Here is a 17,703-nt window from a genome sequence, read left to right on the forward strand (position 1 = left end):
CGTTCTTGCATTACGTCTCATCAACTGCTGCAAGTTACACTGTGGTGATTACAACACATTAATGCGCTCATTCTAAATCTTATACCAAATACATTTCAAACATTGTCAACCTTTAAACATTCTTTATTCATCAACATTTTTGGTGTTTATTTACCATTTAAAGAACATAAAATCGAGTGAAGACAGTCAAAAGTCAGTTCATAAAGGGTGGCTGAGTGTGTGCATAGGCCTACTGTGTGTGCAACCTGACACCTGTCAGTGTGGTGCTGGCACCTTGCAAACGATGAAATTGCATTAGAGCAATAATTACTTAAGACACACTGTGACAATACATGAAAACCTATTTGTTTGTAAATAAATAGCTTCTAATTAAAACTAAACAATTGCAGTGCTTCAGAAGTGCATTACAGAGAATGGCATCTGGATTGATGTCCCTTAAAGCTAGGCTACTTGGGTGTATATCAATAAATAATAAACCATATTTAATCTAGGTGTCATTCACATTTAACACATTTGGCACCACATTTTTATTTAAAGTTTCGCCTTGAACTGCAGCCTGTGACCTACAGCAGTCTTCTAGTGCGGTTCTGCTAACTTGATTCTCTTTTACGTAGCAATCCTTAACAATAAACCTGAACAATATTTCATATACAGCAGATTTCTTTCTCAACATACCTTATAGGCCTAAATCGAGAAATTGTACATACAATGGCTCACTTTAATTCACATTGCATAATAAAACTCGGCTCAAAAGATCCGTCGAGTGCTCAAAGTGCTAACATCAAGTCACATCTTAAAATAACATTTCAATCAGTCTACATTACAATCATGTTTCATTAATGTGAACAATACAAAGCTGAGTAGAGAAGAAAAACATTGTGTTTCGTCCTAAAGTAAACAAACCCAACAATCTGAGCACAAAAGCAGATTTTACATGAGTGGACATCTACACACGATTAGAGAGACTCCTCTGTCTGTGTCTTGAGGCTGAAAAGATGTGGGTAAAGTCATAACCTGTGTGTGTAATACAGCAGCTTTGAACACACAGAGACACACTTGTAGCACATGTACAGTACGTGTACTGTGTGTCTTTATGTCTATGTAGACACACACATACACACACATTGGTGTATGCCATGTCTAAAAGTGACACTCTCGGACCACGGTGAGCAGTGATGTGAGGGAGTGGCTAGGCCCATAGGATCTGTATGTCCAGCAGCTGCAGCTGCAGTGGTGGTGGTTGTGGTTGGTGGTGCTAGTCTGTTGCCTGGCCTGGCCTGGCCTGGCCTGGCCTGGCCTGGCCTGGCCTGGCCTGGCCTTCACTCCTATGTCACTGGGGGCAGCGGCACCAGCACATTGACGTAATTTATGGGAAAGAAGCCGGAGTCTCCGCTGATCATGCCCTCGTACCAGTTCTCGTCGATCTGGTTGGTGAGGATGATGAGGTCGCCCTCCTTGAAGCCCAGCTCACCCTCGTTCTCCGGCTGGAAGTTGTAGAGGGCGCGGCAGCAAGGCTGGTCCAAAATAGATTCCGATTCGGCTTGGATATCGAAAAAGAGACAGTTAAGACCACATCAATATGTGACAATATCAAGACATTTTCACTATTAACAACACAGCCTACTTTAGTAAATGTATCACCCACTGAGCCCATCAAATTTTCGTATCTAAACAGTAAGCCCTTGAATTGCAAGATGAAAGAGTTTTGAGGGTTAAGACACTAGTGAAAATAGTAAGTACAGGAATGAGAGAGGGTCATTTTTGAATGGGCCATGAGGGATGAGAGAAGATGAGATGTGGTAGCAGGAAACATGGGACACGAGGACCAGGAGGCAGGTTTAGGGGCTGGTTGAACATACCAGAGTATTTTTATTAACGTAGACCTTTCCCTTAGTGTGTGCCTTTCGTTTACAAACAAACAGAGGTTTTTCCTCTAAGAAGCTTCAAAAAAACTCAGACAAAAGTGGAGATTTTTCTAAAAACTCTGGTTTGCGTTTGTATATTAACAGTGATAAACGGAGACTTGAATGGCATTCTCCTTACGGCGCACAGGCTTAACGTATTCATGACAGCTCTCAGCAGCATACTTTTGCGTATTTGCCCATGATGTGAACGAAAATATTTTGGTAAGCGTAGAGAAGAAAAATATTTGTTTATCAAAATACCCGGGTATGTATAAACATCCCCTTAGATCCCCTGCTGAGTCCATTGATGTCAATTGTGCATTTGCATGTTGTAGAGAGTGTAGAGAAGAAATAGCTGATGAGGGTTTACTCACTAATGCTTGGAGGACTCGCAGGACTGGATATGAATGTGAACTGGTCAACTGTAGAGTAAACTGTGGAAAGACAATGGTATGAAATTAACGTCTGAAAAAATGCAATACATTTTAAACAAATTAAAATTTAATTAAAAACACATCATAGTCAGGGCCGGATTAATGCACAGGCTAGATACGGCTGCAGCCTAGGGGCCCCCACCTGCCAGGGGGACAAAAGTGAAAAACTGCAGAATTGGGACAAGATGCAATATTGAAAAATTGATCCACCATGTTGAGAACAGTTTGCAGACATGTTATCCTGAACTTCTAGCTCGTAATTATGACACTGCCAACGTACATTGTTCACGAAATTTGCCTTCTGGGGGGCCCCACTGCAACCTGTAGCCTAGGGGCCCCGGGCCATCTTAATCCGGCCCTGATCATAGTATGTGTAAGATTAAATACTTTTGGAATTGATGCAACAAAACAAAATGCCACCATTTCTAAGTGGCCGTTTTTAATTAGCCTACAAATGACAAAGGTAACCCCATGAATACAGTGTGTTGTTTCTATCTGAGAATGTTATGTTTCATGTTTAGTTCATTCATCCACAATCTGAAACGATTTCACAGAACTTTTCTAGTACCCAACAATCCCCACAAAAAAACAGCCCACAAAAAACATTTCAAAGGATTTGACGTACTGCGATTGGGAGGGCTGTCTGGTCTCTGAGGTGAGGATGTGAACTGGTCCACTGTAGAATAAACTGAAAACAAAAAGGCGACAGGTTGATTGAAAAATTACAATCCATCTATCCAATAGCTACACAAGTCTCTTCAGCAAGTGGCAACTCATCATGTACATGCAATGTTTCTGGTTACACCACCAAGTCTTTTTTTTCATACATGGTATGTAAGACATTGTAATTTGCAATTACATTATTTAATGTGAAAATCGACCATGGCTTTTCTGTAGTAACCATGGTTTTACCATGGTATGTCATTGTTACTCTAAGTACTCTGAACCAACCATAGTATTACTATGGCTTATCCATGTTTTTTTGGGGGGTAACCATGAAAACCGTGGTTCCTGACTATGGTTTAACCATCTACCATCAACCATTTACCACAAAAACTAACCATGGGTCATGGTTAATCATGAATTGCATGGTGTTTCGAGCATGGTTTGTGACTTACCATAGTCACAAACCATGCTCAAAAAACATGGTTAATTGTGGGTTTCGTGGTTACCTAAAAAAATCATCATCATCATCAGCTTTATTCCAGACTCAAGGTCCATTATCAACAACAACAACACAATACAGAACATAAAAAAAAACATACAAAACACACTTATAAAAGACACTTGTACCAGTGTTTCCACATGTATGACTGGTATCGCACTGCACTAAGCGCCGGATTTGACAGCAGCATAATAATTTGATTACATGAGCCATCCAGTCTACAAATAAATTTATACATCAAGTTCCTCAACAATGCATGAAATGTGTTGACCCCTAGACCACAAAACAATTCACTAGCACTGCTCCACCTGGGCTTCTTAAGCAGTATGCGCAGACCATCATTATATGCAACCTGGAGTTTCTGTAAGCTACCCTTTTTATACTTAGTCCACAAGGGGGCAGTATACAGAGGGGTGCAGTATGCCTTGAACAGGCTAATTTTCACACTATCAGTGCACCAGTGAAACTTCCTTACCAGCATGTTAGCTTGTGCATATAACATGCGGCGCTGCCTGTAGATGTCATCGTCATCACTCATTTGGTCAGTAATTATATGTCCCAAATATTTTGTTTTGTCACTTACAGGTAAAACCTGCCCCGCCAAATAAAAAGAAGGAAAAGTGAGGTCCTTGTCCCCCTTGCTTTTACATAAGAGCACCACACTTTTCTTGCAGTTGTACTTAACATCATAAGTCAAACCATAATTTGAACATACATGTAGCATTTCTTGAAGACCAGTACTGCTGGGAGAGAAGATGGCTAAATCATCAGCATACATGAGATGGTTTAGCAGTGCATTCCCAACCATGCATGTAATGCATGCAAATGTAATGGTTAGGGAGTTGGACTGAAGATCACTGAGTTGCCCTTACCTCTCCCTACACCTCAATCCATGGCTGAAGTGCCCTTGCGCAAGGCACCTAACCCCACATTGCTCCAAGGACTGTCACCAACACGCGCTTAAGATAAAAAAGCATAAGCTACGTGTAATTTAATGAATAACTATAAACCGTGGTAAAACCATAGTTAGTTTTCACAGTAAAACCATGGTTCATTTTTGTAATGGTATAGTTAAACCATAGTCACACCATGATTGAACCATAGTCACCATAGTCATGAACCATGCTCAAAGAAACCATGAAAACCATCATTTGCCGTGGTCCATTTTCATAAGGGTAGGGTCTAGTTTCAGATACACTACATCACTAATACATTCTGATATGATTTGTTTTATGGGGATAGGAAAGAGGGGGACTCACTTGTGTTGAGAGGACTTTCTGGTCTGCTGGGTTGCGTAGTGAGAGGATTAACAGTAGGGTGTGCTGTTGAATACAAAATGGATAACTTAAAAGCTTGAAAAACCAAGATGCCTTTTTGTGGCATGCCCTGAGGCACTGAGTGCGTTTTAATATGCGACCTTGACTCCTCCACTTGCGCTTGTCTCCTCGTCCCGCCTCCTGGCCCCTCCTCCGTGGAGAAAACGATAAAGTTTCCCAGCTGTCAGCCTAGCCACAACAACTTTTGAGGGACTGTTTTTCATTCACCATCCTAATTCCAAATGAGAAAAAGACTCTACAATTGAGCTTTTGCAAGATATTGAAATATAATGCTGTTGTCAGTGATGTCATCATGACGAGAAGCAAGTGGAGGAGGCAAGTGGAGGAGGCAAGGTCGCATATTGCAACGCACTCACTGAGTGTTAAACACAGGGCCTCATTCAGACATGACAGCAGGAACGTACGTAGGTCATCTCATCAACTTTCCAAATGCAGTATCTGAACTCTATTAATATGATTAATACACTTCATGGAAATTAATCCCTTGAGTTAAATAACTTCATTTTATCATTTTATCATGCTCCCTATTCACAAAGTTAAGGTAATTACCGTACTTACTTTTATTATTCACACCGCCATTCATTACAACATCTGCAATACATGAAATCACATTAATTTATAATAGCATAATTAGTTTATTATAACTTTTTACATAACTTTTCTGGTATTAGTGTCATCCATGGCATTTAGATGTGAAAACCATGTTGAAGAATAGTTTGTTTGGTATGGTCTGTGTGCCATGCATTTAGCATCTTAGTTTATAAGGTCATAGTTCATTACAACATTGCAAGAAAAAAGGCTAATGCTTATAGCATGTTCAATCACTGCTTCATGTCGGCCTATGCTTATTTATATTGTGCTGTGGCTGCCGGTATAACCAGTGCCAAACCTGAGGGCTGTAGCGGAGGTCTGTCAGATACGCGCAGAGTAGGAGTGCTGGCAAATCCGTTGCATTCAGCATGGCGTCCTCCACGCAAGACCGTTTTTGGGGTGTACTCTTTCCTAGGCTGATTGGATGCAGTGATTATTCTGTGATAACCAGTGGGAGAAATAATATTGGTCAAATGGAGAACTGCAGACATAGATAGAACATTTTGCCTATTCAGTATAGAACATAACGATATTAACAGAAAGTAAATTTCCTCACCGATTTTGGAGAACACCATTCAGATTTTCTAAGATCAGTCGTGACTGCCTGTGATAGTCCAGTGCAGCTTCCACTAAAGCAGATAGATGATTCACTTGCTCTACCTACAGGTATACAATGGTAGTGCAATAACATGAGTATAATTGCAAAGTGAATAAAACACACACAAAAAATAAGTTTCCAACATATATTACTGGTTCTTTTGTACAAACACTCTTCAACAAAGCACACATTTTCACAACAGAGTATACTATAAAAATATTATTCCACCTATAAAACCTGAGGAAGAAATAGGTGTGAAAAAACGTAATTCTTTCACACACAACGGACAGCCATCAATCATCATATTTCACTCACATCATTCTCGAGGACATTGAACATGCTTCTCTCCGCCAGGTCTCTGGACTCCTCAAACTTCTCCAAGGCTAATCTGAGCTCCTGGCTGTTTACTCTCCCCTTGCGTCTCTTCTTGTAGTCGAAGTCTAACCGTCGACCCTCCATCTTCTTCAAGTGGTACTACAGCAATAAATCACATTGAAAACAAAATAAAACACATGACACTTTAATTATTAAAGTGTTTCTCAAAGTGGGGCTTAAGCCCCCCTGGGGGGGGCGCGGAGGCATCACAGGGGGGACGTTTTCCCCCAAGAAAATGATTTCCTGTCTCGCCAATAAGGCAATATGTTTTAAGCATCATATGCATAATTATCAACATTATATTAATTCTCATATAGGAAATGAACACACATCTGCATTCCACTGCAGTCTCTCTTTGTTTTATCTCACCAGACACCTTTCCTTTGATTCTGCACAGCGCAGCGATCGTGAAATCAGTCTGCGCGAGTACTCGGAAGCTCGGAAGCATCCAGACCCACCGAAGGGGGGAATGATGGGAAAAGTTTGAGAACCACTGCTTTAATATGTTTCTACTCAATGCCATAATACCATCATGGCAATCTGTCGGATAATGATGTCAAAAATATTGACAAGAAAATAAAACTCATGAAACTATATCTTTATAGTGTCAAATAATAATATAAGAGAAACAGAACAAAACAAAACAGAAAAGCAATTGCTTCACAATGTTATAATAACAATACTACTACAGGTCTATATGTCTCCACAACACTAGTAGGTTAGTATAATGTATGATTATGTGGGAGATAACAGAGTTTTCTGTGTTTACTTTGGTACTTTGTGGTACACATGGATGGAAACTGAATAGAGAAGATGACACATTCGAGAGAAAAAAAATCACCCTCTTGAACTTCAAGTGCTGTAATGCTTCTCACCATGATTTCCTTGAGGTCTTTCTCCTGTAGTGCCTGTAGGGGGTCTATGAAGCGATGCTTCACCTGGACATCAAGCACGTTCCGGGCCTCAGCCATCTGTCTCAACGCCTCGCCGATGTCTGCCAACGCACAGCCTGCCAGCAGTGTCAAGAAGTGCGAACACACACAGAATACCAATCACACAACACAACACAACACAACACAACACAACACAACACAATACAATACAGCCGCTGCCACCTCCACGGCACAATACCCATTCAGTAACAGCAGTCTCTAGGCTAGTTTAGTCTGCCTACGTCTAACACAGATCAGGAGTCTCCATGATTATAGATTAGTAGATGTCATTACAGACACCACTGGTGTGTGCACAGACAGACACACACACACACATTGTGTGGCTCATAATATACTAGAGATGTGGTGCAAAAACAGACACCTATTAACCTGTGATTGATATTGGACTTGCGTTTGTTATTATAATGTTTTAAGCTAAGGTATTAGATTTACATTACGAGCTATAAAAGAACAGCCAAAAACGAAACCCTTTCTATCCTGTAATACCACACAGCATGAATCCCTAGTCAAATCATTCAGGCTATTTTCATAAAATTATCAGTGTTCTGCACACACCGCAGCCCAACACTGATTACCAACACCCGTACCTACAAAGGATATGCCACAGTGATATTAAAATGCAGCACAGGTCAGCCAGGTCTTACCCGTGGGCTTAGAGATGATAATATCCCTCCAAAATAAAAGTGAAATTACACAGAGAGTGATTTATAAGATTTTTTTCTCAGGAAAAACGTACCAAACGAAGAGTCAGGCCCGAGCTCTTTGCCATAGCGCAGCATGCAATCTCCCAGCACCCCCTCGGTTTGGGGGTAGCCTACGGTCTTCACCTGCCCACGGATTCGTGAGACGGTATTGAGCACACCCAGCTTGGCTCGACACGCTGGAAATGAAATAGGGTGATGTTGTGTAAGAGAGCACGATGAGCTGAGTCACAGCCAAAAGTCGTGGATATTGGATAGAAGCGCCAAGCGCCTCGTATTGATTAAATATGAGACACTGAAAGAAACACACACACACACAAACCAACCTGGGTTTGGCTGGAGGTATTCTGTGGTTTTGGGCACAAGTTCAAGAACCAGTTTATGAGTTACATCAATTTTCTGGAAACAAGCAAATACACAACTAAATTACACGGGAGACAACCTTTAAGATCTGCTAAATCAGATTTTGCTGATGTGTTCGATAAGTAACAGGGTTGATTAATTCTGATTGATTTACTTTGCATTGTAGTGAGCTATTTGCAGCAAAAAGTGATCAAAAAGACACTTGCATATACAGTGCCCTCCATAATTATTGGCACCCCTGGTTGAGATGTGTTAAAAGTCTTAAAATAAATTCAGTGTTTATTGCAGAAGAATACTGTCACACTGAAAATTTTAGGAAAATGTAGCCTTCAACTCAAATGAATTGTAGGAAAATAAAAAAAATCCCTGACTAAAAAATAATTATATTTCATTAAATCACCTGTTCCACAATTATTGGCACCCTTAACAATTCCCAGGAAATAAATATAATTGAAGCATTTCTGTCATTTCTACAGTAGTTTACAAAGTTTACCAGAGTATGTAGGAACATTTAATTAGTAATTCATGACTTCCTGTTTCCCTGGGGTATAAATATGACGTGACACCGAGGCCATTTCTCTTATCCACTCTTAAACACGGGAAAGACAAAGGAACACAGCATACAAGTGAGGCAGATGTGCGTCGACCTTCACAGGTCAGGCAGAGGCTACAAGAATATTGCCACTCAACTGCAGCTGCCCATATCCACTGTGAGAGGAATAATTAAGAAGTTCAAAACAACTGGAACAGTGGTAAACAAGCCTGGACTAGGACCCAAGTTTATTTTGCCACCACGCACAGTGAGGAGGATGGTAAGAGAAATCAAAAGATCTCCAAAGCTCACTGTTACAGAATTTCAACAAATGGTAGCATCCTGGGGTCACAAAGTCTCCAAATCAACCATCAGGCGCTGTCTACACGCCAACAAGCTGTTTGGGAGGCATGCACGGAGAAAACCTTTCCTCACCCACAATCATAAACGCAAATGTCTGGAGTTCGCCAAGCGGTATTGGGGCTTCAACTGGGACCGTGTGCTGTGGTCAGATGAGACCAAGATTGAGCTTTTTGGCAACAAACACTCTAAGTGGGTCTGGCGTGCCACGAAAGATGCGCATGCTGAAAAGCACCTCATACCCACTGTGAAGTATGGGGGTGGGTCAGTGATGCTGTGGGGCTGTTTCGCTTCCAAAGGCCCTGGGAACCTTGTTAGGGTGCATGGCATCATGAATGCTTTGAAATACCAGGACATTTTAAATCAAAATCTGTTGCCCTCTGCCCGAAAGCTGAAGATGGGTCGTCACTGGGTCTTTCAGCAAGACAATGACCCTAAACATATGGCCAAATCTACACAGAAATGGTTCACCAGACACAAAATCAAGCTCCTCCATGGCCATCTCAGTCCCCAGACCTCAACCCCATTGAGAACCTGTGGGGTGAGCTGAAGAGGAGAGTACAGAGGAGAGGACCCAGGTCTCTGGATGATTTAGAGAGATTCTGCAAAGAGGAATGGCTGAAGATCCCTCTTTCTGTCTTTTCCCATCTTGTGAAACATTATAGGAGAAGATTAGGTGCTGTTTTGTTGGCAAAAGGGGGTTGTACAAAATATTAACAACAGGGGTGCTAATAATTGTGATACACATTATTTGATGTCAAATAATTATTTCTTTATGTGGGATTTTTTCCCCACTGAATAAATGCACTTGTATTGAAGGTTGGATTTTTCTCTTTTTTTCCATTAAGGTCCCATATTATTTAGAAAATAATAATAATAATTGGAAGCTAAAAAACACATCTCAACCAGGGGTGCCAATAATAATGGAGGGCACTGTATACAGTACAGTAAGTGGCAGCATACTACAATCTATTAGTCTTACTACCGCTTACGGTACTATTCTATCTGTTACTATTACTAAATGCTCACATTCACAAAGAATGCCTGCAGTTTATGACAGTTGATGACGTTGAAAGAGCATTTTTGAAGTTATGCATGAATATAATGATTCAAATGACATTCTTGTGTACACACATTACATAGGTAATGTTATAGTTTCTATGCATAAATTCAAATGGCCAACCCAAAGAAATAAGTAAACTTTTCTATGCATTGGAGAATCGCGGTAACAAATTGGTTGTTGTTATTGACAAAATGGCGTAACCAAGTTGAAAGTTGGTAATAAATGGTGTCATAATGGCATAGTGAAGTTGCAATTCACAAAGTACTCCACAGGCTAAATGGTGTGCACCAAAGCACATTTGCATTATTATAACTTCAGACATTCAAACCTTTTCCATTTTGAGGAACTCCTCATCCAGTTTTGTGCCTTCTGCCCCATTAATCTTTTCATTAAGCAGCTGCACAAGAGAACAGAGAGAGGAACAAGAGGAGAAAAAAAGTGTCTCAGGATCACAGATGAACATCTAATAGGCACACTCAGCTGTACGCAGGCCTACCGATATAGAACATACACATTCCATCACAGCTTGATGTTTACGGTTCAATTTTTGAAAGTGCTGACTTAGGGTCAATTTGTAAAACACAAATCCACCCCATTAGTTTAACAGATATGCACTGTTATCAAAAGTGACACAGAGTTGCAGAGCTGCTATGCCGTGCTATGCACCGATTTTCATTAGTGCAATAGCTCCCTGGGCATAACACCACCGGAGACGTGCTGATAAAATTAGTTTAATTAATTTCATACTTCAGCACAATCACCATCTGATTAGATTACCAACTATGATCAGTTTCTTAAGGCTTTGTGGCGATGGCTGTTTAGACAGAAGAGGAGTGTTTGGTTGTATGACGGCAGGTGAACTGAGTGGCCAAAATAAAAAGCACACACAAATCCTTTGGCTAATGTGGATTTCACCTAATGGCAGGTGGTATTTCTGGACCTAGTGACACAAATGTGCACACACAGTGCAGCAATTTCAGCAACCAAATTCAGCTTGGTTGTGCCCTTAGCGAGATGCACTGTTTGATTTACACAATGGCTTATAATCTGTTGTGTTTATGCATGAGCCCTGAGTTTATGCTTGCCCGAAGCTTGTGGTATTTTCACAATACCATAATCACTCACAATTATATGTCTATTTTCAGCTGCTTTTCAAGAATGAATTCATTCTATGGTGCAGGTGAAGCTGGGATGCATGTATTATTAGCAGATGTGCTCCCTGAATCATGAATAAATGTGTAATATACAATCCTATGTTTCCCACGAGTCTTGTGACCAAAACAAAAATGTGTGCCTCAAAACACACTGTGGCAAGGACATGATGTTTATACGCTGTGAGGCAAACTTGCTTTGTGGGCCACGAGCACAGTGTTGCACTTCATTCACTTGCAGTGCTCTAACATAAAAAAACAGCAACGTTATTAAGGTCAAGAATTTACTTCAGTGTACAAAGATTTCAATGTAAGAGGATTACAGATGCCATTGCTCCCAGACGGAGAGGGTCTTGGAATGGAGAAGTGCTTTCCAAAAGTGTGGAAATGCTGTTGAAAGTTTTACACCACATCCACAAACTCTTCCTTACATAACAACACAAGGAAATCAGTGCATGTTTTTCCCCTAATGTTTGTTGAAGGTGTTAACCTTTACTTCTGTGCACAGCACACAGTTAAAAAAAAGTGCACTTAGAGATTTGGTTTTGCATCTTCTAGAGTGTATTTGGTGTACTCGCCGAGTGTTGCTGTGGATTCTTGTAGAAGGAGGAAGCACAGTACAGCCTCCCTCTACAAATATATGGGAATTTCTGAGTGAAGTCATAAGCCAATATACTGGCCCATCTCCTGGCAACGACCCCAGTCCTTATGGGGGAAGTGTCTACACCTTGTGCTGTCCTTCTGGCAGCATTTCCAACCCTCTGCAGTAATTCAATGCTGCCATGAGGAGACAAGGTGAGTGAAGAGTCAGCAACACTCAGCATACATACAAAGGATGAAGAGGGAAAGGCATACTTTATAGAATGCATTTGTTTTACAATACAAGGCCAAATTGAGCCCAACAGTTTGCCAGAACAAGAACAAGATGATGCGTAATTGTACTAGAAACCAAACTACAAACTGTGCCAATATTATAGATGATATACAGTTCTCCCTGTTATTTAACCACGTGAAGGCAGGCGCGAGGAAGACCATGCACGTGATGTATGGCAAGTGAAAGGCCATTAAAACAGTGCAACAATATGACTGTGAATTAAAATACTTGTACAGAAGGGGTAAACTATGATGAGAGGAAATGGACAAAGGTGCCAAAACAAGGTCACACCTTACTACGTCGTCAAACTTAGTACAGTTGATGGTGCAGATAGACAAACTTCAGGCTTTCTGAATTCACATCCGTTCAACCTTTAATGACGCGGATACACAGCCCAAGTACAATGCCCAAAACCAAAGAAAATCACACAAATACGCTCTAGTTGTAGCGTATAAATAAACTATTTCTCGTGGCCGAAGTGACAACCGGGGCAGCGCGCGATAGTGACAGTGCGCACTGAAGTACATCACCACGGGCCTGCAGTCTAATCTAGGTTAGCCCTCATCAGCGATGATATCCTCAAAACACACGTAGCGTTCTCGCAATCATCACAGAAATCCTTCCGAAGCACATACTATTATTATGCCCGCCATGGATCAAAACAACTCGGCGCTACTTGCAGTAGAGATAGCAATAGGCACACGGCACCACAGCCCAGAGCACACAAACACAGATATGCCCTCCGCTTACCTGACTTGCTTTATGAAATTGCTTCTTTAGTCCAGCTACTGACATGGTCAATGCTCCTTTCAATAAAAACAATAATCACGTGCAACGGTTCGCGCTCATGCTGAAAATGTGTGATGCAGTCGGCGTGCGTTTTGACAGGTGACGCGGTAATTTATATGTACACATTGAATCTTGCACTCCACCTCCTTCATCGCAATGTATCAATGCGCTGACAAGCAGCTCCCAGACCGAGATTCAGAGTGTGCCGCATGGTTGCCAGTAAAGAAAGTAATCAGCCTCTTATTACTTACAGATAGGCCTATTTAAAGAGGGTTTATTCTTTAGTTATTGTCTGCCAGAATTGGTCATTATCGTGTAACAAAATGTTTTCAACACAGAATAAGCCCACTGTTTTAAGATGCCAATAACAGACTATGTTTTAATACATTATTACATTAAACCCCCCACATCTGGCAACATTGCTAGATATCACTGGTAGATTGGAGCGTGTGTAACCCTACACACACATTTGCGTTTGCACCTCGCTCTTTGAACGCATCACTTGTCACTGGAGACAATTGAAAAAATAGATCCTTTGAAATATGGGCAGCCCAAATGATGGTACTACAACAGGTTGATATCTGAACGCTGTTGGCTGTGCCATCATGTGTAGTCAGAATATTATTTTTCATTATGACAATGGAGCCAAATGACTAAAGATTTTGAAATGAATCATCAAGCCTGACCTTTGTTCAGGTCTAATTGGAGCGAAATTACTAGCTTTATTTTCTCACCCTATGGGTAAAAAATGGAAATCGAGGGACACAATGACAAAGTTTTAGAATGTCTATGGGGTATCATAAAATACAATGACAAACATAAGATGAACTAAATGATCTTATGGCATCTTTCATCTCCTAGAATTAAAAAAGTCTGAAATGTTTCAATCATACACCACTTCATAACCATCGAGTTACACAAAGCAAGTTGGTATTGTGCTTTGGAAGCCACAATGTACCGAAGAATAATGGCAATTCTCCTTAACAGTTATATCTTATTTTTTAAGTAGGCCACACAGGTTACATAACTGGTGATGATGTGTGTAAAAAATACATTTTTTTGTCAACTTGATTTCCTCAAATCATAATATGTGAAATCAAATACATGGTATATGATATTATGAATAAAAACTGGATTGGTTGCTGCTTGCTTAAAATGATGTTAGAAATTCATACCCTTTTCATGCGAAAAAAGTGATTGAAAAGTCTGTGTATCCAATCCCCGCCGGTTGCCATGCTGGCTGTCAGTGTGTTGAGTATGAAAGGCTGAAATCATGAATCTCTTTCCTTCTGGCCCTTTGATCTCCGCTTACGTCATACAGTTCCTTCAGTGTTGTTTTCCTCAACCTTTACACCTGCACATGCCAATGCAATTAGCCAAGTGGCTCCATTTTGGTTAAACATTAACATTTCATCAACGTGTCTAATGTCATGCAGCTCTTATCAGTTGAGGCCACAGTGCTGGACGGGTAATATATGACATACAGCAGGGCATTTCCCCGGTGGGCCAAAAACCCAGGGGCAGATACTGTTGGGCTTTTTGTTTGTTTGTTGGGTCTTTTTTCTAGGTCTGACCCATGGTTTAGAGGTGGTGGCCCATTGGTCCATCTTCAATACAGACAGTGGACTGAGTTGAGCAGGATATAGTACATGAGTAGACGTGAGGGGCCAGTTTAAGCCATAAATGGCTGGTCCCAGAGTGCAGGTGTGCTGCCTTTGTATACCAACCTCAGGAGAGGCTACTGCACTGGAATTATTATGGAGGGTGGTCTGTAGACTACAATCATCTTTTTGGTAATATACAGCATGCAAATATGCATGTGCTGATGTGATGCATTATTGTAGGTGTGCTTTTACTGCCATGCCAACAAGCCTAGGTGATATGGTACCCCCGCTGGAGCCCTGGGTTTGGAGTTGGGAGGAATGTTTTCTGTTAACATTTGTTGCTGACACAATCATTTCAGTATCTGTAATAACAAATACTTGTCTTTGACTTAACAATTGTAGGCCTACTACATGGTCTCTGTAGGAGCCATAATTACTTTCTTTATTTTTTGTTTTCATTTTGGTATCATTGTGGGGATTGGTTTACTTTAATTTGTGTTTTTTGTTTATTGGTTGTCGTGGACATGGGTGTGGTGCTGGGCGTTTGTGGTGCGCAATTGGAAGCCCTTTAATTAGTGCCCACCTGGCACCTGCGCTTCGATTCAGTTTGGCGTGGGGTGAGCATGGGGGAAGGCCATCCTTTTGCGTACCGCACTACTCTCACACATTGCATGGACTAACAACAAACTCTGTAAAGTTGGAACTATTGCTCTGCCTTGCTGGAAAGACTATTGGGGTCTTAAATGACTATTGGAGTCATGGATATGGTGAGCAAATAAACCTCAAGACACGGAGTCGAATGTGTGGACATTACATCTTTGAGTGCGCGTAAGCAAGTTTGATTCCCTCTGCTTAGCCTACAGCGGCGCTGAACAAAATGGTATTGGACATAGCCGCAATGGTCTCTGTATGGACTTCAATGCTGACCTCCAGTTGTCCCCTTCTGATGCTCTCACACGCAGGACCGATCTGCCGTCACAATTCACATCATCTCGGACAGGAAATATTTGCAGAACGTTGAAGGGAATGGCTTTAATATCACTTTGGATATGCTCAGATGACTTTTATTATCGTTCAGTAATAACATTATCATTTTGTTATCATTCCTTCTTTGATATTTACTTTACATTATGAATGAAGACAATGGAGGGGGGTATTCCAGACATTAGATGTGATGCGTTTTCAAAGGTGTTCTCACGGTGATTGAGTAGAGCTTATGCACAGGGTAAGTGCCCTTCAGAAGTAATCTATGTTCATTACTTTGCAGAGACAGTTACACCTTCCATAAGGAAAGTGAGCTCATGATTCGGCTCATTACTCTCCCTAGACCAGTGTTTCCCAAACTGTGGTGCGTGCATCCCTGGGGGTGCGCGGCCTGCCATAAGGGGGTGCGCGAGCTGAATAGAGCAATGGTGGATATGTGAGTTTTTATCCAGCATTAATGAACATTAAGTAGTTTTTAATTGTATGGTGAATGTGTATGCTGGATGGGTCCATCTGAAGTGTTGCTTAACTCCTACTATTGGAAAAGAGGATTCCCCAAAACAACTGTGCATAATGTGAAGTGAATGCGCAGTGAATCCATACTTGCGTGGCCATCAGCACACCAAAATATTTGCCTAGGGGGTGCAGGAACCACATTGAAAATGTACAAGGGGGTGCGCAGGGAAAAAAGTTTGGGAACCCCTGCCCTAGACCATCCGTCTGGATATCATTCCCCTCTAGAGCCATGGATGGTGCAGCCACCGCTGGGGACTGAAGCAGGAAACAGAGCTTCTTCTGTCCTAACTAAGGCAATTCAGTCTGTAGTGCATACAACGTAGTGTAGACGTAGTGTATATTGTAGGGGTGGAAAACCAAACACAGTCAACTGTGTTGTTGTAAATACAGATAAGATAGATTTTATAGCAGGCAAGGCCAAACTTAGACTTTGGTCAGAGGACGATTGTACAGTTGGGTGTGTTTAAAGATTCTCTATTCTCTGCATTTAGATCGTCTCTGCTGTGTTGATCAGATTCAGTACAGCATACAAAAAACAAATATCAGTTAAATTCCCATCTCTCAAGTTGTTTGAATGAGTGGGTGGAACAATCATCCAGAGCATGGTGGTGAAATTCTTTGCTCTCCCAGGTTTTTTGGAGAGAAATCGCAGGTGTTGCCTCCAGACGATGACAATAAACTATAGAAGCTCAGCCAAACAGGTGCATCGTCACGTCCCTTAGGGTGTATAAGCCACACTAAAGACACTGCTGTCAGAGTAAGACCAGGTGTGGGCCTTATGTTCCTCCCACAGTCATCAGCATCAGCTCTCATCTAGCTCTCTTACTGACATGTGACAATAATGTATGGTCTTGTGCACCATGGTCTTAAACTGTCATGTCATTATTACTGACACAACTACTAACACAAATCATTTTTGGTCTTTTACAGTGTTGAATTGGCACAATGTTATTATTTTGCACAAAGTGCAACTTTGTGTGTGATTTAATATCACAAAATGATTGACACAAATAGTGAATGTGCAGTGAATGTGCAGCATATGTAACTTCTTTTCAACATTACAATGCCATTAGCTTCATATGTGTATTCTTGTGAATATTTTAAAATTCATTTATACATATTTTATACATTTCATATTTATAACACTATAAAAAGTATTGTGTTTTTGCATCTGGAAAGGATGCAATATTCTTGCTTCACTTGCTTCATTTCTACCGCCTTGAATGATCATGTTCACAAGCAATGATGTATACCAGTGGGTGGTGGTGTGATGTCCACCTGAAGTAGAATCACATTTAAATATTATCAGATCTTACATCAAGTAAGCTATCCACTCCTGGAGGCTTAAGCCTGCTTTGGGACAGCGAAACTAGTGAGTGTGTGTGTGTGTGTGTGTGTGTGTGTGTGTG

At 41.1% G+C, this 17,703-nt stretch overlaps 1 protein-coding gene across 1 annotated transcript; it reads right to left on the reverse strand.

The window, feature by feature from the left end:
• Positions 1–697: 697 nt before the first annotated feature.
• Positions 698–13,280, reverse strand: sh3gl3b (SH3-domain GRB2-like 3b). The gene is made up of 13 exons (XM_063196229.1): positions 13,152–13,280; positions 10,705–10,773; positions 8,385–8,457; positions 8,094–8,237; positions 7,280–7,413; positions 6,345–6,503; positions 5,988–6,091; positions 5,730–5,869; positions 5,399–5,431; positions 4,763–4,825; positions 2,964–3,026; positions 2,279–2,338; positions 698–1,540 (listed from the first exon to the last, which is right to left on the reverse strand). Exons 1-13 carry the CDS (start codon positions 13,194–13,196, stop codon positions 1,326–1,328), a joined length of 1,302 nt encoding a protein of 433 aa, XP_063052299.1. The 5' UTR covers positions 13,197–13,280; the 3' UTR covers positions 698–1,325.
• Between the last annotated feature and the right edge of the window lie 4,423 nt (positions 13,281–17,703).

The sequence above is a fragment of the Engraulis encrasicolus genome, chromosome 4 (genome assembly GCF_034702125.1).
Source record: "Engraulis encrasicolus isolate BLACKSEA-1 chromosome 4, IST_EnEncr_1.0, whole genome shotgun sequence".
NCBI classification, from domain to species: Eukaryota; Metazoa; Chordata; class Actinopteri; order Clupeiformes; family Engraulidae; genus Engraulis; species Engraulis encrasicolus.

What these genes read in the sequence shown, in the direction of transcription:
- sh3gl3b (XM_063196229.1), bottom strand. Translation starts at nt 13,196, where the DNA reads ATGTCAGTAGCTGGACTAAAGAAGCAATTTCATAAAGCAAGTCAG. An exon ending in TCAATGTCCTCGAGAATGAT is followed by an intron (nt 6,092 to 6,344) that starts GTGAGTGAAATA and finishes GTATACCTGTAG; the next exon opens with GTAGAGCAAGTGAATCATCT. An exon ending in ACCTCCGCTACAGCCCTCAG is followed by an intron (nt 5,432 to 5,729) that starts GTTTGGCACTGG and finishes CATGTATTGCAG; the next exon opens with ATGTTGTAATGAATGGCGGT.